At 45.6% G+C, this 26,480-nt stretch overlaps 1 protein-coding gene across 4 annotated transcripts in view; it reads right to left on the bottom strand.

Moving 5' to 3' along the window:
- PPP2R5C (protein phosphatase 2 regulatory subunit B'gamma) overlaps nt 1-26,480 on the bottom strand; it is a 374,584-nt gene that overhangs the window by 72,759 nt on the left and 275,345 nt on the right. For all 4 annotated transcript variants that reach the window (XM_048853964.2, XM_048853965.2, XM_048853963.2 and 1 more), the window contains 3 exons: nt 3,029-3,139; nt 2,166-2,258; nt 1,942-2,072 (listed from right to left, as the gene is read on the bottom strand). In XM_048853964.2, the coding sequence (XP_048709921.1) occupies nt 1,942-2,072; nt 2,166-2,258; nt 3,029-3,139 (335 nt within the window). The remainder of the gene's footprint in view (nt 1-1,941; nt 2,073-2,165; nt 2,259-3,028; nt 3,140-26,480) is intronic.

Below are 26,480 nucleotides of genomic sequence, written 5' to 3'. Positions count from 1 at the left end.
AACTGTGTTTCCCGTGAAAAATTTCAAGGTATATAAGTTTAGCTTTTCCCTTCCCTCCTTAAAATTCCTTCCAAATTTCTAAAGCCTTTTCCAACTTCGCTTTTTCAGAATGTTCTACATGGTACATTACTGCAGTAGCAATTTTGTATGGAGCAACTTACTAACAAGCCAGATTTTGTTACCCTTATCCACAAGCAGAGCTCTGCAAGTATCTATTTCAACAGGGTTTCATGGTAGTAAGTTTCTACTCAACAAGAGCAAGGGAGGCAGAAACTAGCTCTGTTTTTGCGGTGGGTTGCTATTGCTGCACTCAGAACTGCAACCCCACTGATTTTAAGAGTGTGTCTACACTAATTAAAAAACATGGTTAGCTTGTCCAGCTCACTCAGGCTCGCAGGGCTTGGACTAAGAGGTTGTTTAATTGAGATGTAGATGTTTGGACTTGGGCTGGAGCCCAGGCTCTAAGACCCTGAAAGGTGGGAGGGTCCTACAGCTTGGGTTGCAGCCCAAGCCCGAATATCTACACCACAAATGAACAGCCCCTTCACCCGAGGCAGCTGGCACAGGGCAGTTGCAGGTTTTTAATTGCAATGTAGACATACCCTAAATGCCTTACCCTGACCTTCTGAATTTACATCTGTGTTTATTGAACTGGGGTGCGTACGTGTGCATGCGTGCAAAGTTTGGGCAAAGTAACAATAACTATTAGCGGGGATAACTATTTACTCTAGTGGTTGCTGCCACAGATAATATAAACATTTTGATAAAGTGTTTAGGGAGTCATTATTTTTATTCTAAGCCAAATATGCTGGAGGCAAAAATCCAAATAAGTAATGTGTTCCGTTTCCTAAAAATACTCTCTGGATTCTAGAGAAACAGAAACATTATTGAAAATAATACTGATATAATATTTAGCTGACAAGGTCTAATGTTTATTTAGCTGAAATCTAGCATACAAACAGTTCACTATAATGGACTCAATTTTTAGTAGTATTTTTTAGGTTACTCCTCACCATTCCCTTAAACTTGTGAATTTATAAACATTGATTTATCTAAAGTCAAGATAGGAAGGAAACTCAGGTAACAGTGCAATAATACAAATAGGCATAATATCAATTAAAGAGTAATTGCATTCCTGCAACATACACTGGGGCAGAACATTTCAAAATAGCTCAGCCTCAGTTCAACAACCTTCCAATTGGAGCTGAGTTTGCGCCAATCGGGAAGTCTGAGAACTTAAAACTATCCAGTTACGAATACTGGACATATGATTCTATATGCAAAAAAAAAATTAATAACCCTGATTCACAACCAAAGTGGTGGAAGCAAAGACATTACTATTATTATTTCTTGCAAGAGCAAATACACTTTCAGCAACAGTACCATTGTGATGCTTTGACACCGATTATCAGGACTACCCCTAATTTGACATCTTTTGCTTATGCAACCTCAAACTGTACTTGCTTCCCTCAGAAATGGAACTTGCCCTTTGAAGTGAGTTCCTGCACATGTATTTTCTTCACTTGTGTTGCCACATCTGTCTCCAGGATATATATGTATTATGAAAAACTGAAACAAATGTATCTCTGTTCTATGATATTACGAACAACAATAATAATATGCACTGTACTCGGTAACATGGCGCTATCATTCAAGCAACTCATCCCTGATAAAGCACTGTATAAAAAGTCAAGTTGACACAAAACTGATCTAAATGCAGAATCTCAAATGTACCCAAACTGCAGCTATAAAATTTATCCCATGCTATACTTCCCCTGATTTGGATCCCACTGAGAATTGCTTAATTAAACAGATGCCAATATTATTAGACACAAACATGTTTACATGGAATAAAATAACGAAGATTTTGCTAATAAGGGACCAAAAAGTCTAAATTACTATATCTAATCATATGTACCAAAATACAGAACTGTGACATACCTATAAAATATATTATTAATTTGTTTCCTGATGTAAGCTCTTAGGCCTAAGAATTTCCCATATATTCTGTGAAGAGTAGTTTTAAGAAAATCTCTTTCCCGAGGATCTTCACTGTCAAAGAGTTCTAAAAGCTGTGGAAAAAGAAAGATACATTTTACTCAAATCTAATGCATTTTAAATCAATTTGGATTTAAAGCTTGAAGATATATTCATTTTTACCTCACCTGTAATACAAACTTCTGATCAATATATTTCTTAGCTACATTAGGTTGGAAATCTGGAGATTCTAAAAATCTTAAGAAAAATTCATAAACAAGCTGAAAAAAATCCACAAAGAAATAACATTAGTTTTTTTGATACAATATTATATTTTTGTAAGCAGTACAATTACAACTCAATTCTGACACTGTTCAAAAAGAAACTTCCTAGTTCAAGATCGTGTTATACATTATTTTTATATCACTTTACAGCAAGAGTAATACTACAATTTGGTGCAGGGAATGTATGTCATCAGGCGCTGTATTTTCTTACAGTGCTACATTCTTTAAACTGCAAAGAATTCCCAAATACTACATTCCTGAATTAATTTTACTTCATACCAATAGATACTAACATTCATGGTGTTCAGTAATACATATTTTGAAAAATCTTTTACTTTGCGCTCACATTTTTCAAACATCTAAAGCTAGAACCTTGCCATAGATAAATAATAAAAAAAGCTTGAATAGTAACAATAATCAACTAAGGCTCACTTTAATCTTTATTATTTAATTTAAAATCATGTTTGTACTGAAACAAGCAACACACTTTTGACCTCTAAAACCACAAAGATTGATTTTCAATGTAATTTTCTTTTCAGTTGTTTACGTATTAACATCTTTTGAAAGATTAAAACTAATAATTTCAAATTACAAAATGTAATTTCAAAGACTGTCCAGCTCTTAAAATTAACTAAATGTATTTTTGACTGCAAAAGAGAACTTACACTAGTGCGTTTAACACACAGTAGGAAGACACATTGTGTAATACTATTTTGCAATAATTTAGTTACTATTTAGTCAAATAAAACGAGGAGATTGCTAATTACCTGTAGGTGAGGCCAGGCAGCTTCTAGAGTTGGTTCATCTTCCTCTGGATCAAATTCTGCCCCCGTTGGATTAGAAGATGGTGGTAATGTTCGAAACATGTTAACTGCAAACTAAAATCACATGTATCTTTAAGAACTCTAAAACAATGGAATTATTTAAAGATGTTTACTGAGATGAGGATTCTTTATAAAACAAGTATTTTAACTAATATCACAAACATTTATCATTTAAAAACTGGTACTTAATACAACAAATGCTTAACAAAAATTATTAGCTATTCAGTTAAAACTTCTCTGTAGATTATAGCTCACAGAACATTTTCAAGCCGTGTTTCAAGTCTAAACATGCAGAGAGAATTCTGTTACCACTGATATATTTGAGAGCTAATGATGTTAGAGAACGTTTTACAGAGAAAGCGTTTACAAAGAACTATAAAATTAGAAGCCAGAACAATGGAGACTAAATAAATGATCACTCATATATGCCCTGTTCCAAGAAAAATGTCCCCACTTGTTATGACAGAAAACTACCATACTATGATTAAAACGTTTACATATCTATAAATTCAAATATCCATTTCTCACAATTAGTTACATTCTGTCACCTTCCTGTTTACTATCAATCACTGGCAAATATTCTAAAAAAATATTCTTGCCCTGAACAATTTTCAAAAGATTAGAAAGACATGAGATTCTGAATTGGTCTTGCATATTCTAACCTAAAATTTTACCTGCTCCCCCAGCTAGATTAGTAAGAATCTTAACTCAAACTCATTGTACAATTAATGGAATACAAAGTAGCAGCGTTTACTTAAGTTTCTGTAGTGAGTAAATGCCAATTTACAATGGAGAGACATCATACACTCACCAAAAATTAATGCGTTAACTTGTGGAAACTGCACAATCAGTTCATTCCTTCCACATAAAGAAAAGGAAAAAGGACTCCTCCATCTCGAATGTCATCAGCCCAGGTTTTAGTGTGGACCCTACAGTGCCCAACATGTTACATGGTAATCATTTGAAGTTATAATTGTCAAGATACAGCCAGTAGCACCAGAAAGGCTGTGTCCAGACTGATTTAAAGTCTGACTGTGAAGGACACATCAGAAAGAGGTCACATGCTGTTTCAGTTTGGCTGCCACCACATTCTCAACTGAACTTGCTCAGAAAAAGTTGGAAAAATTAAGGAAATTGGCAAGACTGCTGACATCTAGTCTGTTTCTTCAAAAGTTGTCAAACTAATTTTTCAGGTGGCTCATAGACTGCCTTCTCGATTAAATGGATTATTTCTCTTGTTATGGGGAGCTAGTGGTCTCTGCTAATCTGTGTTAGCCAAGAATGGCATGGGTTTGCTTTACAGATAGCATTCTATACATGTTTCAAAACATCCAAGGTTTTGGTTTGTGACTGGTCCAACCTACTCGAGGCAGATGGGCTGTGTGGCTTTCTTGGCTCTGTTTCTGTTTCCATTTCCTTGATTTCAGCAAGGCCGCATCTGTTTGATTTTATCAAAAGAGACAGTTACCTTTTCTGTAACTGGTGTTCTTCTAGATGTGTTGCTCATGCCCATTCTATATTAGGCGTGTGCTCTAGCCACATGCACCAGTGCCGCAAGTTTTTCCCTCAGCAGTATCCGTAGGGCACCAGCTCTGGCGCCCCCTAAGGTGCTCAGTATAAGGGGCACTGCTGGCTCCCGCCACCCTCAGTTCCTTCTTGCCGGAAATGCCAACAGTGGGGAAGGAGGGCAGGTCCTGGAATAGACATAAGCAACACATCTCAAAGAACACCAGTTACGGAAAAGGTAGCTGTCTTTTTTAACTGTCTGTGAGTCCTTTCTATATTAGGTGACTCCAAAGCAGTATCCCTGGAGGTGGGAATGAGTTCACTGACGTATAGATTGCTACACAGCTCTGCCGAGTCCAGTGTTGTCCCTGGCCTGCTGTGTGATGGCATAATGAGCCATAAACGTGTGGACAGAGGACCATGTTGTGGCTCTACAGATATCCTGGATAGGGTTGTGTGACAGAAGGCCACTGAAAACACCTGAGCTCTCATCGAGTGGGCTCTGACAATCAGTGGCGGTGGAACCCCTGCCAGGTCATAACTGGTCATTATGCACGAGGTAATCCAATTGGAAATCCTGTGCGAGGACACCAGATGACGCTTCATCCTATCCGCTGTAGCGATGAAGAGGTAAGTCGATTTACGGAAAGGCTTGGTATGTTCTAAGTAAAAAGCCAAAGCCCTCCAGACATCCAGGGCATGAAGACATCTCTCTTCACTGATCTTGTGCAGTTTGGGACAAAACACTGGGAGGAAGATGTCCTGGTTCATATAGAAGATGGAGACCACCTTTGACAGGAAGGCCAGGCTGCAACTGAACCTTATCTTTGTAGAAGACCGTGTATGGCGTTTCTGAGGTCAAGGCCTTAATTTCTGAGACCCGTCTTGCCGATGTCACCGCCACCAGGAATACAACCTTCCTTGACAGATGGGAAAGGGAGCAGGACCCCAGCAGTTCAAAGGGTGGAGGACCAAGTTAAGATCACACTGTGGAACAGGAGCCCGTACCTGCAGGAAGAGTCTCTCCAGCCCTCTCAAGAATCTGACCGTCAAGTCATGAGAACACAGTCTGTCCTTGGATCGGTGGGTGAAAAGTGGAGATGGCCGCGAGATGCATTCTAATGGAAGAGTGTGCTAGACTCTAGTTCCTTAAATGGAACAGATAGTCCAGGACAGCCTGTATGAAGGAACGCGATGGAGAGATGCCCCATTCAGACACCCAGTGGGAAAACCTTGTGCACTTGGCCAGGGTAAGTCAGTCTAGTTGAGGGCTTCCTACTTTTCAGGAGGACCTGTTGGACTTCTTTGAACAAGTCCACTCTTCTGGGTTCAGCCACGCAGCATCCATACCAAATGGCAGAGGGACCCGAGGTTGGGGTGTAAGAGCCGACCGTAGTCCAGCGACAGCAGGTCCAGTTGGTTGGGCAGGGGCCAAGGAGGAGCCGTTGACAGGCTCATGAGCGTGCCAAATCAATGCTGGTGAGTCCACGACAGGGCAATCATGAAAACCTATGCCTGGTCTCTCAATCTTTTCCAGGGCCCTGCTGATGAGTGGAATCGGAGGGAATGAGTACATCAGGCTCCCTGACCATGACAGGAGGAAAGCATCAGAGAGGGAGTCTTTTTGTTCAGACCCTGTCAAGAACAAAACCAGTGGCACTTCCTGTTCTGTCTGGTAGCGAACAGGTCCACCTGGGGAGTGCCCCACCTTTGGAAGATCATGCAGGCTACCTCTGTATGCAGCGACCACTCATGGTGAGAGGAGAAGTCTCTGCTGAGCTGGTCTGCCAGCTTATTCCTGATGCCAGGAAGGTGACAAGCTTCCAGATGCATTTTGTGGCTGATGGAGAAGTCTCAAAGTGCCAACAAGAGTGCTCCCCCTTGCCTGTTGATGTAGAACATCGAGGCTGTGTTGTCCGTCAGGACTCGTACCACCTTGCACAACAGGTGGGCCAAGAAGACTCTGCACGCCAGCTGGACTGCTCAGAGCTCTTTGACGTTTATGTGTAACTGCACTTCCTCCAGAGACCACCTCCCCTGTGTCTGGAGGTTGCCGAGATGTGTCCCCCAGCCAAGATCAGAGGCATCCGACACCAACTCAATGGAGTGAGGAGGTTGGTCGAACGGAACCCCTTTCAGGACTGTCCCGCAGTTGGTCCACCATCTCAAAGTAGTAAGTATCGCCTGGGGAATGGCAACGATCTTTTCCAGGGGGTCTCAGGACTGGGAATAGATTGTCACCAGCCATTGTTGCAGGGGCCGCATCTGGAGCCTGGCACAGAGGACCACAGAAGTGCACACTGCCATGTGACCCAGCAGGCACAGACAGACCCTGACTGTAGTCAAAGGGAATGCGGAGACTTCTGCAATGAGGTTCATCGATGCATGGAACCTTTCCAGCAGCAGGAACGCTCTGGCACAGGCAGAGTCAAGGAATGATCTGATTAACTCTATCCCCTGCACTGGCACTAATGTCGACATTTTGTCATTCACCAGTAGGCCCACAGAGCGGCACGTGGCTTGAAACACCGCGACATCCCTTCGGACTTGAGGCCTGGAGCAGCCCTTGACGAGCCAGTCGTCGACGATGGGTAGAGCTGGATAAGCCGGCACCTGAGGTAAGGCGCCACCACTGACATGCACTTGGTAAACACCCTCGGTGGCGTCGCCAGGCCGAAAACCGTAAACTGGTAGTGGTGGGGCCCCACCATAAACCGGAGGACTGTGTCCTCGAAAGATCACTATATGGAAGTATGCGTCCTTCAAGTCGAGGGCGGCATACCAGTCTTCCGAATCTAGGGAGGGGATAATAGAAGCCAGAGAGGCCATGCGGAACTTTAGCTTCTGTAGGTACTTGTTGAGGTCTTGCAGATCCAGGATGGGTCCTAGAGCGCCTTTGGCCTTTCGGATTAAAAAGTATCAGGAATGGAACCACTTTTTCCTGTACTCAAGAGGAACTTCTTCCACCGCACCCAGCTGTAATAACCCCATTACCTCATGCACGAGGAGACTCTTCTGAGAGGGGTCCCTGAAGAGGGATGGGGAAGGCAGGTGGGAAGGGGGGGTAGAAAGGAACTGGAGGGTATAACCCCGTTCCACTGTGCTGAAGACCCAGCGGTCCACGCCGGGAGGAAAGGGGAAAGGCGGTTGAACAACACTGGGAAAGATGGATCCAATGAATAGTCTGGTAGGTCGCCCTCGGGCGCACCCTCAAAACAACTGTTTGGCCCCCTGCTTATTGTGGGTCGAGCCCAACTGGGCTGAGGGGGATGGCTCGGGCGGCGCGTGTAACCCTTGGCTTGTTTATGGGGCTTGTCCTGCCGAGGCAGGCTCCCCTGACCCTAAGACTGCTGTGGTTTGAACTGCTTACGCGCCGGGGCTGAGACGTAGAGACCGAGGGTTTTCAAGGTGGCGCAGGAGTCCTTGAGGCCACGCAACTTGCTGTCTGTTTGTTCTGTAAATAGGGCCCCGCCGTCGAAGGGCAAGTCCCGCAATGACTTCTGGGCGTCGGTGGACAACCCAGAAAGAAGCAGCCAAGAGACTCACCACATGGAGATAGCGGAAGCCATGATACAGGAAGCAGCATCAGCAGCATCCAACGCCACCTGGAGGCAAGTAGAATACAGACACTGCATGCCCAGCTAGCTCGGGCATAAACAGCAGTGGGGAGACACAGCTGAGTAGAGCAGAGTGCCCTATCTGCCTGAACTCCCAGAGTATATACCCTACCCAGCTCTCTACATGTCCAAAAAGTGCCTCCCACATCTACTCTGCTATTTTTTTAGCAGTGCAGTGTCCCACAGCCTCCTGTACGCTGAAGCCTTTCCCTACCAGAGGGAAAGACTCTGGCAAAGGGGAAGCAGTGGGGAGAAGCGCTGGCAGTTCTGGCAGGGGGGAGGGAGCAGGACATTGCACTGCTAAAAATAGCAGTGCAGATGCGAGAGGCACTGCTTGGGCACACAGACAGTCTTGTAGGGTTCAAGCCCTGGGGGTTCAGACATATAAGGTACTCTACTCGCCTAAGACATATCTCACCGTTTATACACTGCTATTTATATCCATGCTAGCTAGGCATGCAGTGTCTGTAGTCTGGCTGTAAATGTAGACATAGCCCTAGTAGCTTAAACAGAAGATGCGGAACCGCCCACCCACACAGTGGAGGTTCCCCTTCACTACATATATTGGAGATTAAAGTTAGTCATGTGTATCCATGTATATGATGCCAGCAGCAGTTAAACTCTTTTGGCTACTAATAAAGCCATCTAGCTGTAAAGCAACTAATCCAATTTCTATATATTCTATTTAAAAGAGGACAAAACATTTTTAGTGGAAATATCTACATGTTCATTAACATTAGAATTATTCTTATCTTCTTACATCTCTGCAGCATGAAGGAATTATCTAGGGCTGTCGATTAATTGCAATTAACCTCACGTGATTAAATCAAAACATTAATCTCTATTAAAAAAATTAATCACAATCACAGTTTTAAGTGCACTGTTAAACAACAGATTACCCACTGAAATTTATCTGTTTTGGGATGTTTTTCTACATTTTCCAATATACTGATTTCCATTACAACACAATAAAAAGTGTACATTGCTCACTTTATATTATTTTTAATACAAATATTTGCACTGTAAAAATGATAAACAAAAGAAACAGTATTTTTCAATTCACCTCATACAAGTACCATATTACAATCTCTCTATCACCTCATACAAGTACCATATTACAATCTCTCTATTGTGAAAGTGCAATTTACAAATGTAGCTTTTCTTTGTTATATAATTGCACTCAAAAACAATGTAAAACTTTGGAGCCTACAAGTCAACTCAGCCCTACTTTTTATTCAGCCAATCGCTAAGACAATCAAATTTCTTTGCATTTACAGGAGATAATGCTGCCAGCTTCTTATTTACAATGTCATCTGAAAGTGAGAACAGGAGTTCGCATGGCACTGTTGTAGCCGGTATTTCAAGATATTTACGTGCCAGATATGCTAAACATTCATATGCCCCTTCATGCTTCGGCCACCATCCCTGAGGACATGCTTCCATGCTGATGATGCTAGTTAAAAAAATAATGCGCTATTAAATTTTGAGTGAACTTCTTGAGGAAGAAAAAGTATGTCTCCTGCTCTGTTTTACCTGCATTCTGCCATATATTTCATATTATAGCAGTCTCGGATGAAGACCCAGCACATGTTCATTTTAAGAACACTTTCACCGCAGATCTGACAAAAAGCAAGGAAGGTACCAATGTGAGATTTCTAAAGATAGCTACAGCACTTGACCCAAGGATTAAGAATTTGAAGTGCCTTCCAAAATCTGAGAGAGATGAGGTGTGGAGCATGCTTTCTGAAGTTTTAAAAGAGCAACACACTGATGTGGAAACTAGAGAACCCGAACCATCAAAAAAGAAAATTAACCTTCTGTTGGTGGCATCTAACTCAAATGATGAAAGTGAACATGCATCAGTCTGCACTGCTTTGGATCATTATCAAGAAGAACCTGTCATCACCATGGAAGCATGTCTTCTGGAATGGTGGTTGAAGATGAAGGGACATATGAATCTTTAGCGCATCTGGCATGTAAATATCTTGCAATACCAGCTAAAACAGTTCCATGTGAACATCTGTTCTCACTTTCAGGTGACACTGTAAACAAGAAGCGGGCAGCATTATCACCTGCAAATGTAAACAAACTTGTTTGTCTGAGTGACTGGCTGAACAAAAAGAAAAGGAGTACTTGTGGCACCTTAGAGACTAAGAAATTTATTTGACCATAAGCTTTCGTGAGCTACAGCTCACTTCCACGGATGCATACTGTGGAAAGTATAGAAGATTTTTTATACACACAAAGCATGAAAAAATACCTCCCCCCACCCCACTCTCCTGCTGGCAACAGCTTATCTAAAGTGACCACTCTCCTTACAATGTGTACAATAATCAAGGTGGGCCATTTCCAGCACAAATCCAGGGTTTAACAAGAACGTCGGGCGGGTGGGGGGGTTAGGAAAAAACAAGGGGAAATAGGTTACCTTGCATAATGACTTAGCCACTCCCAGTCTCTATTCAAGCCTAAGTTAATTGTATCCAATTTGCAAATGAATTCCAATTCAACAGTTTCTCGCTGGAGTCTGGATTTGAAGTTTTTTTGTTGAAGAATTGCAACTTTCATGTCTGTAATCGCGTGACCAGAGAGATTGAAGTGTTCTCCGACTGGTTTATGAATGTTATAATTCTTGACATCTGATTTGTGTCCATTTATTCTTTTACGTAGACATTGTCCAGTTTGACCAATGTACATGGCAGAGGGGCATTGCTGGCACATGATGGCATATATCACATTGGTGGACGTGCAGGTGAACGAGCCTCTGATAGCGTGGCTGATGTTATTAGGCCCTGTGATGGTGTCCCCTGAATAGATATGTGGGCTCAGTTGGCAACGGGCTTTGTTGCAAGGATAGGTTCCTGGGTTAGTGGTTCTGTTGTGTGGTATGTGGTTGCTGGTGAGTATTCGCTTCAGGTTGGGGGGCTGTCTGTAGGCAAGGACTGGCCTGTCTCCCAGGATTTGTGAGAGTGTTGGGTCATCCTTCAGGACAGGTTGTAGATCCTTGCGTTGGAGGGGTTTTAGTTGGGGGCTGAAGGTGACGGCTAGTGGCGTTCTGTTATTTTCTTTGTTAGGCCTGTCCTGTAGTAGGAGACTTCTGGGAACTCTTCTGGCTCTATCAATCTGTTTCTTCACTTCCGCAGGTGGGTACTGTAGTTGTAAGAATGCTTGATAGAAATCTTGTAGGTGTTTGTCTCTGTCTGAGGGGTTGGAGCAAATGCGGTTGTATCGCAGAGCTTGGCTGTAGACGATGGATCGTGTGGTGTGGTCAGGGTGAAAGCTGGAGGCATGTTGGTAGGAATAGCGGTCAGTAGGTTTCCGGTATAGGGTGGTGTTTATGTGACCATTGTTTATTAGCACTGTAGTGTCCAGGAAGTGGATCTCTTGTGTGGACTGGACCAGGCTGAGGTTGAGGGTGGGATGGAAATTGTTGAAATCATGGTGGAATTCCTCAAGGGCTTCTTTTCCATGGGTCCAGATGATGAAGATGTCATCAATATAGCGCAAGTTAGGAGTTAGGGGACGAGAGCTGAGGAAGCGTTGTTCTAAGTCAGCCATAAAAATGTTGACATACTGTGGGGCCATGCGGGTACCCATAGCAGTGCCGCTGATCTGAAGGTATACATTGTCCCCAAATGTAAAATAGTTATGGGTAAGGACAAAGTCACAAAGTTCAGCCACCAGGTTAGCCGTGACATTATCGGGGACAGTGTTCTTGACAGCTTGTAGTCCATCTTTGTGTGGAATGTTGGTGTAGAGGGCTTCTACACCCATAGTGGCCAGGATGGTGTTATCAGGAAGATCACCGATGGATTGAAGTTTCCTCAGGAAGTCAGTGGTGTCTCGAAGGTAGCTGGGAGTGCTGGTAGCGTAGGGCCTGAGGAGGGAGTCTACATAGCCAGACAATCCTGCTGTCAGGGTGCCAATGCCCGAGATGATGGGGCGCCCAGGATTTCCAGGTTTATGGATCTTGGGTAGTAGATAGAATATCCCAGGTCAAGGTTCCAGTGGTGTGTCTGTGCGGATTTGATCTTGTGCTTTTTCAGGGAGTTTCTTGAGCAAATGCTGTAGTTTCTTTTGGTAACTCTCAGTGGGATCAGAGGGTAATGGCTTGTAGAAAGTGGTGTTGGAGAGCTGCCGAGCAGCCTCTTGTTCATATTCCAACCTATTCATGATGACAACAGCACCTCCTTTGTCAGCCTTTGTAAGGAGAGTGATCACTTTAGATAAGCTATTGCCAGCAGGAGAGTGGGGTGGGGGGAGGTATTTTTTCATGCTTTGTGTGTATAAAAGATCTTCTACACTTTCCACAGTATGCATCCGATGAAGTGAGCTGTAGCTCACGAAAGCTTATGCTCAAATAAATTGGTTAGTCTCTAAGGTGCCACAAGTACTCCTTTTCTTTTTGCGAATACAGACTAACACGGCTGTTACTCTGAAACCTGGCTGAACAAAAAGTAGGACTGACTGGACTCATAGGCTCTAAAGTTTTACATTGTTTTATTTTTGAATGCAGTTGTTTTTTTATACGTAATTCTGTATTTGTAAGTTCAACTTTCATGATAGAGACTGCATTACAGTACTTGTATGAGGTGAACTGAAAAATACTATTTCTTTTGGTTTTTACAGCACAAATATTTGTAATAAAAATAAATATAAAGTGAGCACTGTACACTTTGTATTCTGTATTGTAACTGAAATCAATATAGTTGAAAATGTAGAAAACATCCAAAAAATATTTAAACAAAATTTATTCTATTGTTTAACAGTGCAATTAGTCATGTGATTAATCACAATTCTTTTAATCGCTTGACAGCTCTAGAATTAACCCTTTGTAACCTTGAAATGTTTCACTTTTTTTTTAAAATACTGTGCCTGAATTCTTGAAAAATCAGTATAGGTGCCTTTGATCATGAGCTATAATTTACTTATATTGTGCTATAGGTATGACTGGTGATTTAGGCATACAAGATGATAGGTTACTGCCTTGAAGCTCTTTCATCTGTCAGTCAAAGAAAGGGGATATATGCAACACAAAGAAATACCAAACTAAAAACCCTCCAAAAAACAAAAAATCAACCCCCCACTGCCTCCCCCCACCCAAAAAAAGAGAGTTACCATTTCCATTCTTCGAGATGTGTTGCTCATGTCTATTCCACAATAGGTGTGTGTGCTCGCCACGGGCACTGCTGCCGGAAGCTTTTCCCCTAGCAGTACCCGTAATGGGGGAGCGCCCCCCGCGACCACTGGAGTGGCACCTGTCTGGCATGGTATGAGGGGAAGGAGGGCGGGATGTGGAATAGACATGAGAACACATCTCAAAGAACACCAGTTACGGAAAAGGTAACTGTCTTTTCTTCTTCGAGTGATTGCTCATGTCTATTCCACAATGGGTGATTCCGAGTTATATCTGTTAGAGATGGGTAGGAGTTCACAAGTTCCCAGAATGGAGAACAGCCCTGCTGAACCTGGCGTCATCCCTGGTTTGGGGAATGATCACATAGTACGAGGTGAATGTGTGAACCGAAGACCACATGGCAGCCCTACAAAATGTCCTGGATGGGGACTCGGGCCATGAAGGCAGCTGACGAGGCCTGCACCCAAGTCAACTGTGCCCTCACAATGGGTGTTAGGGGGACACCCACCAGCTCATAACAGGAACGGATGCATGAAGAGATCCAACTGGAAAGCCACTGAGTGGAAATTGGCTGGCCCCTCGCGCGCTCAGCAGAGGCGACGAACAGGTGCAAGGACTTTCTGAACAGCTTGGTCCGCTTGAGGTAGAAAGCCAGAGCCTGCCACACATTGGGCGTGTGGAGACAGTACTCCTCACTGGACGCGTGAGCCTTGGGGCAGAGGACCAGTAGAAAAACGTCCTAACCCATGTGGTAGGCGTAGACCACCTTCGGAAGGAACGCAGGGTGTGGGTGGAGCTGGACCTTGTTCTTATAGAGACCGTGTACGGTGGTTCAGAGATCACGGCCCTGAGCTCTGAGACTCGCCTGACAGACGTGATTGCAACCACCTTCCATGAGAGCACGTGGCCAGTGGTTCAAACGGGGGCCCTGTGAGACGAGCCAACACCAGGTTTAGGTCCCACCAGGACCGGGAGGTGGGGGGGGGGGGTTCTAGAATATGAAAAAACACTGTCCAAACCCCTAAGGAACCGTCCAGTCATAGCATGGGAAAATACCGTATGCCCTTGCACCGGTGGATGAAAGACTGATATGGCTGCCACGTGCACCTTGACTGACGAGGGCGCCAGGCCCTGGGCCCTCAGGTGGAGGAGCTAATCAAGGATAAGCTGGATCAGGGTGGCCACTGGGGAGACACCCTGGTCCGCCGCCCACCTGGAACACTGGGACCACTTTGCCAAATAAGCACGGCAAGTGGAGGGCCGTCTACTTTCGAGGAGGACGCACTGAACCTGTTCTGAGCACGTCCTTTCCTCTCCACCTAACCACTGAGCAGCCACGCCGTGAGGTGAAGAGCCGCTAGGTTGGGATGGAGGAGGCGGCCCTGCTCCTGAGAGAGCAGGTCCGGGCGGAGCGGCAATGGCCATGGTAGAGCAACTGCCAGGCCCAGGAGAATCCCGTAACAATGCTGCCTGGGCCATGCCGGGGCAATCAGGAGGACACGGGCCTTGTCCATCTTTATCTTCTCCAGGACCCTGCTGATTAGAGGGAACAGGGGAAAGGCGTAGAGAAGCCAGCCTGACCAGGACAGGAGAAAGACATCGGAGATAGCGCCCCTCCCCAGGTCCCCGGGAGCAGAATTGGGGACATTGCCGGTTCTGCCGAGTTGTGAATAGGTCCACCTGGGGAGTTCCCCACCTTCGAAAGACCCGGTAGGCCACTTCTGGGTGGAGGGACCACTCGTGTTGCGAGGAAAAGTCCCTGCTCAAGAGATCCACCCTCTCATTCCGGGCGCCCAGTAGGTGGAAGGCCTTCAGGTGGATGTCGTGGGCTATACAGAAGTCCCACAGTCTGAGAGCTTCATGGCAGAGGGCAGAGGATCGGGACCCACGTTACCTGCTGATATAGAACATCGAGGCCGTGTTGTCCATGATGACCCTGACTACATTGCCCTCCAGGTGCGAGCGGAAGGCCATACACGCCAGCTGCACTGCCCTGAGCTCCTTGACGTTGATATGTAGGATCAGATCTTGGGCCAAACACAGGTCTTGGGTTTGAAAGTTGCCCACATGGGCCCCCCAACCCAAGTCCAAAGCATCGGACACCAGCTCCAACGACGGGGCCCTGTCCCTGCACGGGACCCCTTGGAGCACGTTGTTTGGGGCGGACCACCACCATAGGGAGGTGATCACAGAGTCTGGCACCGTGAGGACCTTGTCCATCCTGTCTGTGGCCTTGGAGAACTTTGAGGACAACCAGAGTTGGAGGGGCTTCATCCTGAATCTAGCGTGACAGACCACGTATGTGCACGCCGACATGTGACTCGAGCTGCAAGCAAACCCTGGTTGTTCTCACTGGGAACCTTGTGACCGAGTCAATGAGACCTTTCAGGGTCTCAAATCTGTCTGCCAGGAGAGAGGTGCTGGCCGACGCTGCATCCAAGAGTGCCCCGATAAACTCTATGCAGGAAGGGAAGAAGGAGGATCCTGGGAACTACAGGCCAGTCAGTCTCACCTCAGTCCCCGGAAAAATCATGGAGCAGGTCCTCAAGGAATCGATCCTGAAGCACTTACACAAGAGGAAAGTGATCAGGAACAGTCAGCATGGATTCACCAAGGGAAGGTCATGCCTGACTAATCTAATCGCCTTCTAGGATGAGATTACTGGTTCTGTGAATGAAGGGAAAGCAGTGCATGTATTGTTTCTTGACTTTAGCAAAGCTTTTGACACGGTCTCCCATAGTATTCTTTCCAGCAAGTTAAGGAAGTATGGGCTGGAAGAATGCACTATAAGGTGGGTAGAAAGTTGGCTAGATTGTCGGGCTCAACGGGTAGTGATCAATGGCTCCATGTCTAGTTGGCAGCCGGTATCAAGTGGAGTGCCCAAGGGTCGGTCCTGGGGCCGGTTTTGTTCCATATCTTCATAAACGATCTGGAGGATGGTGTGGATTGCACTCTCAGCAAATTTGCGGATGATACTAAACTGGGAGGAGTGGTAGATACGCTGGAGGGCAGGGATAAGATACAGAGGGACCTAGACAAATTGGAGGATTGGGCCAAAAGAAATCTGATGAGGTTCAACATGGATAAGTGCAGGGTCCTGCACTTAGGACGGAAGAACCCAATGCATCGCTACAGACTAGGGCCTGAATGGCTAGGCAGCAGTTCTGCGGAAAAGGACCTAGGGGTGACAGTGGACGAGAAGCTGGATATGAGTCAGCAGTGTGCCCTTGTTGCCAAGAAGGCCAATGGCATTTTGGGATGTATAAGTAGGGGCATAGCCAGCAGATCGAGGGACATGATCGTTCCCCTCTGTTCGACATTGGTGAGGCCTTATCTGGAGTACTGTGTCCAGTTTTGGGCACCACACTACAAGAAGGATGTGGAAAAACTGGAAATCGTCCAGCAGAGGGCAACAAAAATGATTAGGGGACTGGAACACATGACTTATGAGGAGAGGCTGAGGGAACTGGGATTGTTTAGTCTGCAGAAGAGAAGAATGAGGGGGGATTTGATAGATGCTTTCAACTACCTAGAGGTGGTTCCAAAGAGGATGGTTCTAGACTATTCTCAGTGGTAGAAGAGGACAGGACAAGGAGTAATGGTCTTAAGTTGCAGTGGGGGAGGTTTAGGTTGGATATTAGGAAAAACTTTTTCACTAGGAGGGTGGTGAAACACTGGAATGCGTTACCTAGGGAGGTGGTAGAATCTCCTTCCTTAGAGGTTTTTAAGGTCAGGCTTGACAGAGCTCTGGCTGGGATGATTTAGTTGGGGATTGGTCCTGCTTTGAGCAGGGGGTTGGACTAGATGATCTCCTGAGGTCCCTTCTAACCCTGATATTCTATGATTCTATGACCGGGACTAATGTGGACTTGGTGTTGTTTACCAACAGGCCCAAGGCAGTGCACATGGACAGGAGGAGTGCCACGTTATCCCTCCCCTGCAACCAGGAGGTGCCCTTGACAAGCCAATCGTCCAGATAGGGAAATATCTGGACCCCCTGCCGTCTGAGGTAGGCAGCTACCACTGACATGCATTTTGTAAACACCCTGAGGGCAGTGGACAGACCAAACGGGAGGACCGTGAATTGGTAGTGATTCTGTCCCACCAAAAAATGGAGGAAGCACCTGTGCCCCTCGAATATGTAGATGTGGAAGTACGTGCCCTGTAGATCAAGGGCAGCGTACCAGTCCCCGGGATCCAGGGAGGGGATGATGGAAGCCAGGGAAACCATGTGGAACTTGAGTTTCACCACGTACTAGTTCAGACCTCACAGGTCCAGGATGAGCCTGAGCCCCCCTTAGGCCTTTGGGATAAGGAAATAACGGGAGTAATACCCCTTGCCCATGAACTCCTCGGGTACCACCTCTATCGCTCCTAGACCTAGGAGCCGCCCCACCTCCTGCTCAAGCAGAGCTTCGTGCGAGGGGTCCCCCAAGAGGGACGGGGGCGGAGGATGGTTGGGCGGGGAGGAAGTAAACTGGAGGACTTAACCCCGGGAGATTGTGTTGAGGACCCATCGGTCTGAGGTGAGCCGTGACCATTCCAGGAGGAAAGCACACAACTGATTGGAGAACGGGAGCTTTACTGGGGGTGGATCCCTGATGAGGACTGGCAGAGTGCCCCTGAGCGTCCCGTCAAAAGTGCCTTTTCCCCACCTGCTTGCCCCCAGGCTGGGGGGCAGGGCATCTCTTATAGTCCTGCTGCTTCTTCTGGGCGGCCTCCTACTTCAGGAGGGCGGCCTGGGCGGGAGTCTGCTGCGGCTTGAACTTAGGTTTTGCCGGAGCCGGGACACAGAGGCCCAGAGTCTGGAGGGTCATGTGGGAGTCTTTCATGCCATGCATTCTTGTATCTGATTCCGCGGCAAACAGAGCTTTCTCGTCAAACGGGAGATCCTGCATGGAAGACTGTGCCTTGCTGGACAGCCCAGAGAGCAGGAGCCATGACGTTGTCTCACGGACACTGCGGAGGCCACTGATCGTGCAGCCGTGTCCGCAGCATCCGAGGCTACCTGTATGGACGCCCTAGCAGCCGCTGCCCCTTCCTCCACTAGTGCCTTGAACTCCTTATCATTGCACTCTTGGAGGGAGTCCTCAAACTTGGGCAGGGAGCCCCACAGACTGAATTCGTACCAGCCCAGGAGAGCCTGGTTAGCCACTCGTAACTGGAAGCTCAAAGACTAATACATTTTCCTTCCGAAAGAGTCCAGTCTCCGAGTGTCTTTGTTCTTTGGGATCAGGGCTGACTGACCCTGCCGTTCCCTGTGGTTGACCAACTCGATCACCAGGGAGTTGGGCGCCGGGTGGGTATACAAGTACTCATGCCCCTTAGTGCGTACAAAGTACTTGTGTTCCACCTTCTTAGAGATGGGGGCCAATGAGGCCGGTGTTTGTTACAAGGCATTTGAAATCTTAGCCACCCCTTCATGGAGAGGCAAGGCCACCCTACTCGGTGCCGACGCGCACAGCACGTTAAACAGGAAGTCTGAGGTCTCCATCTCCTCTGCCTGGAGGTGAAGGTTTGCTGTCACCTTCTTTCAGAGTTCTTGATGGGCCCTGAAGTCCTCCTGCGGGGCAGAGAGGGGCGGGGCCGCAATTGCCACCTCGGGGGGGGGTGAGGAGGCCAGTGCGGTGCTCTGGGTATCGGCCGGCACTGGAGGGTCCACCACCTGGTCAGACTCTGGGCACGGTGCCGAGGACGTATGTCCCTCCGACGCCTTTCTCGGGAGTCTGGAGAGGGAGGCAGATGGTGCTTCCGAAGCTCTGGCCACCGAGCGAGCTCCCACTGGGGGCTGCGCCGGAGGCCATGGCGCCCACAGATACCACTGTGCCGGCCACGACGCTCGGTGCCACTGCACCTGCTGTGGCACCGGTGGGTCCAGCTGTTCGGGTTGGCTGGCCTGGCCCATCGAAGGACGGCTACAAATGGAAGCCGGGCTGGCATAAGATCTGCTGCGGTCTCTGGACCAGGAGGAGCGGCGGTGCCAGGATCTACATTGGCCACAGAACCACAATCTCGATGTGGAGGGCTGGTACCGACGGTAACAGCTGCTCCGTGAATGGCCTCGACGGGCGGACCCACAACGGCGAGACACCGGCGATCAATGCCCGGGACTGCAATGTCTTGGTGGAGACTTGGAGCAGGAGTCCAAGCAGGAACGGTGTCGACGACCATGCCGTGACCGACTGCGGTACCCCCCTTCGAAACGAGGACTGTTGGCGACACATGCCGCGGTTCCATCGATATTCACTTCTTGAGGACAAGTGGTGCCGAGAGTCCCAGCCAGACGGAACCCAGCTAGACAGTCTGGTCGGCGTCTAGGGCGATCCACATGGACTCTGCCCCGAACGGTTGCTGGGCAGTGAACGGCATCGGGAACGTTCCCTCGACCAAGACTGGTACCAGGCCAGAGGCGACTGCGGAGATCCCAGCGGTGGCTTGCCTCTGGAGCATAGGGCCAACATCTGCGGCACTCTGGGCACCGGCATGGACATAACGTCCCGGGCCGCCTGAAGGGCTTCAGGCATGGACTGCATCCGGACATCCCTCTTCCGAAGGGGCTGGGCTACTCCACTCAACATGAGTCAGAGGCTTGGGGCCCAGTGGGGATCGAGGACTGTCCGACATGGGCCTAGCCTCTGTCCCAGACTTCCCTCGGTGCCGCTGCAAAGGAGCCTTCCTGGCCCTCTTGGCATGTCCCATGGATGGAGAGCAGTAATAATAATAATAATAATAATAATAGGGTTCAGCATTTCCTAGATGCGATAGCTGATGGATTCCTTCATCAAGTAGTTGCTGAACCGACTAGAGGGGATGCCATTTTAGATTGGTTTTGGTGAGTAGTGAGGACCTCATAGAAGAAATGGTTGTAGGGGATAATCTTGACTCAAGTGATCATGAGCTAATTCAGTTCAAACTGAACAGAAGGATTAACAAAAATAAATCTGCAACTAGGGTTTTTGATTTCAAAAGGGCTGACTTTCAAAAATTAAGGAAATTAGTTAGGGAAGTGGATTGGACTGAAGAACTTATGGATCTAAAGGCAGAGGAGACCTGGGATTATTTTAAATCAAAGCTGCAGAAGCTAAGGGGAAAAAATTCATAGGCAGGAGTTGTAGACCAAGCTGGATGAGCAAGCATCTCAGAGAGTTGATTAAGAAAAAGCAGAAAGCATACAGGGAGTGGAAGAAGGGAGGGATCAGCAAGGAAAGCTACCTTATTGAGGTCAGAACATGTAGGGATAAAGTGAGACAGGCTAAAAGTCAAGCAGAGTTGGACCTTGCAAAGGGAATTAAAACCAATAGTAAAAGGTTCTATAGTCATATAAATAAGAAGAAAACAAAGAAAGAAGTGGGACTGAGGATGGAGGATGGAGTGGAGGTCAAGGATAATCTAGGCATGGCCCAATATCTAAACAAATACTTTGCCTCAGTCTTTAATAAGACTAAAGAGGATCTTAGGGATAATAGTAGCATGACAAATGGGAATGAGGATATGGAGGTAGACATTACCATATTTGAGGTAGAAGTGAAACTCAAAGAGCTTAATGGGACTAAATCGGGGGGCCCAGATAATCTTCATCCAAGAATATTAAAGGAATTGGCACATGAAATTGCAAGCCTATTAGCAAGAATTTTTAATGAATCTGTAAACTCAGGGGTTGTACCGTATGATTGGAGAATTGCTAACATAGTTCCTATTTTTAAGAAAGGGAAAAAAAGTGATCCGGATAATTATAGGCCTGTTAGTTTGACAGCTGTAGTATGCAAGGTATTGGAAAAATTTTCGAAGGAGAAGGTAGTTAAGGACATTGAAGTCAATGGTAAATGGGACAAAATACAACATGGTTTTACAAAAGGTAGATCGTGCCAAACCAACCTGATCTCCTTCTTTGAGAAAGTAACAGATTTTTTAGACAAAGGAAACACAGTGGATCTAATTTACCTAGATTTCAGTAAGGCGTTTGATACCGTGCCACATGGGGAATTATTAGCTAAATTGGATAAAATGGGGATTAATAGGAAAATTGAAAGGTGGATAAGGAATTGGTTAAAGGGGAGACTACAATGGGTCCTACTGAAAGGTGATCGGTTTTGGGACCAATCTTATTTAATCTTTTTATTACTGACCTCAGCACAAAAAGTGGGAGTGGGCTAATAAAGTCTGCGGATGATACAAAGCTGGGAGGTATTGCCAATTTAGAGAAGGACAGGGATATCCTACAGGAGGATTTGAAGGACCTTGTAAACTGGAGTAATAGTAATAGGATGAAATTTAATAGTGAGAAGTGTAAGGTCATGCATTTAGGGATTAATAACAAGAATTTTAGTTATAAGCTGGGGACGCATCAATTAGAAGTAACGGAGGAGGAAAAGGACCTTGGAGTATTGGTTGATCACTCCAAGGATGACTATGAGCCGCCAATGTGATATCGCCGTGAAAAAAAGCTAACGCGGTCTTGGGATGCATCAGGAGAGGTATTTCCAGTAGGGATAAAGAGGTTTTAGTACCATTATACAAGGCACTGGTGAGACCTCACCTGGAATACTGTGTGCAGTTCTGGTCTCCCATGTTTCAGAAGGATGAATTCAAACTGGAACAGGTACAGAGAAGGGCTACTAGGATGATCCGAGGAATGGAAAACTTGTCTTATGAAAGGAGACTCAAGGAGCTTGGCTTGTTTAGCCTAACAAAAAGAAGGTTGAGGGGAGATATCATTGCTCTCTAAATATATCAGAGGGATAAATACCGGAGACGGAGAGGAATTACTTAAGCTCAGTACCAATGTGGACACAAGAACAAATGGATATAAACTGGCCACCAGGAAGTTTAGACTTGAAATTAGACAAAGGTTTCTAACCATCAGAGGAGTGAAGTTCTCGAATAGCCTTCCAAGGAAAGCAGTGGAGGCAAAAGATCTATCTGGCTTTAAGATTAAACTCGATAAGTTTATGGAGGAGATGGTATGATGGGATAACATGGTTTTGGTAATTAAATATTCATGGTAAATAGGCCTAATGGTCTGTGATGGGATGTTAGATGGGGTGGGATCTGAGTTACCCAGGAAAGAATTTTCTGTGGTATCTGGCTGATGAATCTTGCCCATATGCTCAGAGTTTAACTGATGGCCATATTTGGGGTCAGGAAAGAATTTTCCTCCAGGGCAGATTGGAAGAGGCCCTGAAGGTTTTTCGCCTTCCTCTGTAGCATGGGGCACGGGTCACTTGCAGGAGGATTCTCTGCTCCTTGAAGTCTTTAAACTACGATTTGAGGACTTCAATACCACAGATATAGGTATGAGGTTTTTTGCAGGAGTGGTGGGTGAAATTTTGTGGCCTGCGTTGTGCAGGAGGTCAGACGAGATGATCACAATGGTCCCTTCTGACCTAAATATCTATGAATCTATGACTGGTTGATGGCACCGGAGGGTCGCCGCGTACCAATGCCGCAGGGCCGGGTACCGGTTCGGAGCTGCGTGCTGGATTCGGGGTCAGCACTGACTCCATCAGGATGGCTCGGAGCCTAACGTCCCTTTCTCTTTTGATCTGAGGCTTAAAAGACTTGCAAATCTTGCACCTTTCGCTGATATGGGTTTCTCCCAAACAGCCCAAACAGTCTGCACGCAGGTCACTTCTTGGCACAGAACGCCTACCAGAGCCCCATTACTTAAACCCCGGGCTCACTGACTAACTAAACAGCTAACTAACTACAGGTACTAACACTGAATGAAGAAACAGTTCTGGGGACGAGCTACAGCAAATTTGGAGCAGAGCAGTTCCAACGCACGTTCACTGGCGGCAAGAAGGAACTGAGGGTAGGGGGGAGCGTGGAGCTCCCTTTATACCGCGCCAGGCAGGCGCCACTCCCCCCCTACGGGTACTGTTAGGGGAAAAACTTCTGGCACCAGTGCACGTGGCGAGCATGCACACCTATTGTGGAATACACGTGAGCAATCACTCGAACAACTGTTCCCTCTTTCCATCCTCATTTGCATATTTGCCTGGAGGAAAGTAAAGACAATATGAAGCATCTGTGAACTGGTTCCTGCACATCCTAAGAACATAAGAACGGCCATACTGGGTCAGACCAAAGGTCCATCTAGCCCAGTATCCTGTCTTCTGACAGTGGCGAATGCCAGGTGCCCCAGAGGGAATGAACAGAACAGGTAATCATCAAGTGATCCATTCCCTGTCACCCATTCCCAGCCTCTGGTGAACAGAGGCTAGTGACACCATCCTGTCCATCCTGGGTAATAGCCATTGATGGACCTATGCTCCATGAACTTGTTTAGTTCTCTTTTGAACTGTTCCTCTAACAGTAGGTGCAAAATGGGTTAATATTCAAATCCATTTAAAAAAATTACTTCTTCCATATCATCTATGAAAAGGGAGCTCATCTTTCATATAAAAATATATAATTTAATCGAACCACCAAAATGTTTACATGCCTTACTGAGTAGTCAAGTGATCCTACTGTAAGCCAGAAGCTGAGGAAAATGATTAGAAGCAGAAAAGACTTCTGTAAATGGATAAATGTAAGGAGAAGGTAAATTGGGTGCTTCTATCTTCCAGAAAAAGGGGATATATAAAGAATACTGAAAAGGAAAAATGTAAAACTGATCCAAGGGAATTAAGTGCATAAGACAACCACCAACTGACAGATCAACACCAAACTCTAAGTGTGTTACTTCATAATTTTCTGTTCTGATTCTTCCTCTGAAGCATGTGGCTACTAGCCACTGATAGGAACAGGATACTGTCCAGACGGACCACTATTCTAATCTTGTTATGGTAATTCCTAGTACCCATCCCACCCACCCACCCACTCTGTTTATGCCTGTCCCTCATTGTGTCAAGCCTACATTTAGATTGTAAACTTTTTGGGTCAGCAAATGCGTGTCTATATCTCAGAAGACCCTAGTGAACTCTTGGGTCAAAAATGAACAGTCAGCATTGTTTCCACTGCATAACAGTTTTTGAAAATTGCTCCCTCTAAATATAGGCTTGACACAGTGAGGAACAGGCATAAACAGAGTGGGTGGGTGGGATGTATTGATGTCAAATGCAGTGTCTTGATTAAGGTATTTAATTCCTAAAATGCTACATATAAATATATAGACATGACTGACCATCCATAAATGATGCATCTTTCAAATAAGCATGACTCAGTATCCTGTACTGAATAGCACAAACAGGTGAATTATTTTAGGCACATTTTAGAGATGCTAACATGAGAACAGGGTAAATTACTTATCTGTCACAACAGTCTTATGGGCAAGTCACCACCCTTGGGTATTGTGAGCTGTAGCATATGGATTTTGCAAGTCATTTAAAAAATAAAAATAAATAAAAATGTTCTTCCATCCAAATGATAGCAACAACAAACCATATGGAGAAATCAACAATGCTATCACTTGGAAAGCATGTAGCAGACTGACAGCGCCTGTGGCACCCTGTAAAACCATGACATTTATGACAGAAAATATAATGCCAATATATAAATCCAGGGTATGCATGCACTTTGGATATTGCATGCAGTTTTGCTAATCCCCATTTCAAAAAAGACACATTAATATTGGAAAAGGTACAGAGAAGGGCAATAAATGTGATTAAGGGTATGGAACAGCTTTCATATGAGGAAAGATTAAAAAGACTGGGACTGTTCATCTTAGAAAAGAGACGACTAGACAGGGATATGATAGAGGTCTATAAATCATTAATGGAGGGGAGAAACTGAACAGGGAAGTGTTATTTACCCCTTCACATAACCCAAGATCTAGGGTTTACCCAATGAAATTAACAGGTAGCAGGTTTAAAACAAACATAAGGAAGTACTTCACACAATGCACAGTCAACCTGTGGAACTCATTGCTAGGGTAAGTTGCGAAGGCCAAAAGTATAACTATTTCAAAAAAAATTAGATTAGTTCATGGAGGATAGGTCCATCAATGACTATTAGCCAAGATGATCAGGAATGGACCCCATGCTCTGGGTGTCCCCAAACCTCTGGCTGCTAGGACCTGGGACCAGATGACAGGGGATGGATCACTCAATAAATTTCCCTGGTACCAGCCACTGTTGGAAGATAGGATAAATTTTAAAAGTAAAAGTAATCCATTACAGCTGCCATTGTGATTCTCCTGAAAATAAGTCCCTCTGGGTGCTCTTTAAAAAAGATTAACTGATTTAAAGGCATAAAAGACAGCAATCCAAAAATTCTAGATGCTCTACCATTACTTAAAGCACATATAGACCTTATTTTAATTCCTTAAGAAAACGCTGCCATGATCAAATCATAAATAGCAACACAGTATCTCATCCATCTTCACAAAATAAGAGCATACCCCAACCTTTACCAAATGCCTGAAAAAACAGATGGACCTTGTAGCATGACTGGAAAGTTAACGTAATTGTGTTATTTCAGACAAGAGGGCCTCAGAATGCCCTGACAGCAACTCCCTCTTTTATAGCTAGGGAGCACCAGTTCCAGTGCTCTTGCTGATTGCAGTTGTGGTAGTATTGTATAGGAAGCAAGATGGTGTCTCAAACCAACAGATCCCAGGCTATTTAGGATTTTACAGATTAAACCCAACATTTTTAATTCACCTGGAAGCCAACCATCAAACAAACCAGATCACAGAGCACAGGTATTGTGTTCCCAATAAGACACACTTCATTCTGTATCTGTTTTTTCAGATCTGAATCTCAGCCAGTTTGCTCTCATCTATGCCTCAATCTTCACCAGACACTGGGTCAGGTGCTCAATCACTCCTGCTGGGATTAGTGGAGATGGAGATAAAACTGAGTGTTATCAACATATTGAAGCACAGTAGCCTATATGTCTTCACTAAAAAAAAACCAACAGCCTATACAGACATATAATATGCATAGTAATAAGACTGAACCCTGCAGAAGCCCACATGCTTTCGAGTGCGGCCTTGAAATTTAACAGGGTTCAGTCACCTTTTTTCATGGCTATGCCTTTTGCTGTCCCTATGAAAATCCATCAAGATTTAGCCAAGTTAGAAGACTTCAAAAAAACTCTCTGCTCAGCTGCCAACTTCTAACAAGTTTCCCCTAAATTCTTCAAAAATTCCATCCATATTGAGAGTACTTCATGGGTGAGAAACCTTTCCCTGCAA

This window comes from Caretta caretta, chromosome 6, assembly GCF_965140235.1.
Source record: "Caretta caretta isolate rCarCar2 chromosome 6, rCarCar1.hap1, whole genome shotgun sequence".
NCBI classification, from domain to species: Eukaryota; Metazoa; Chordata; order Testudines; family Cheloniidae; genus Caretta; species Caretta caretta.
The sequence above is the reverse complement of the archived record's forward strand: the minus strand, read 5'-3'. Positions and strand labels throughout refer to the sequence as shown.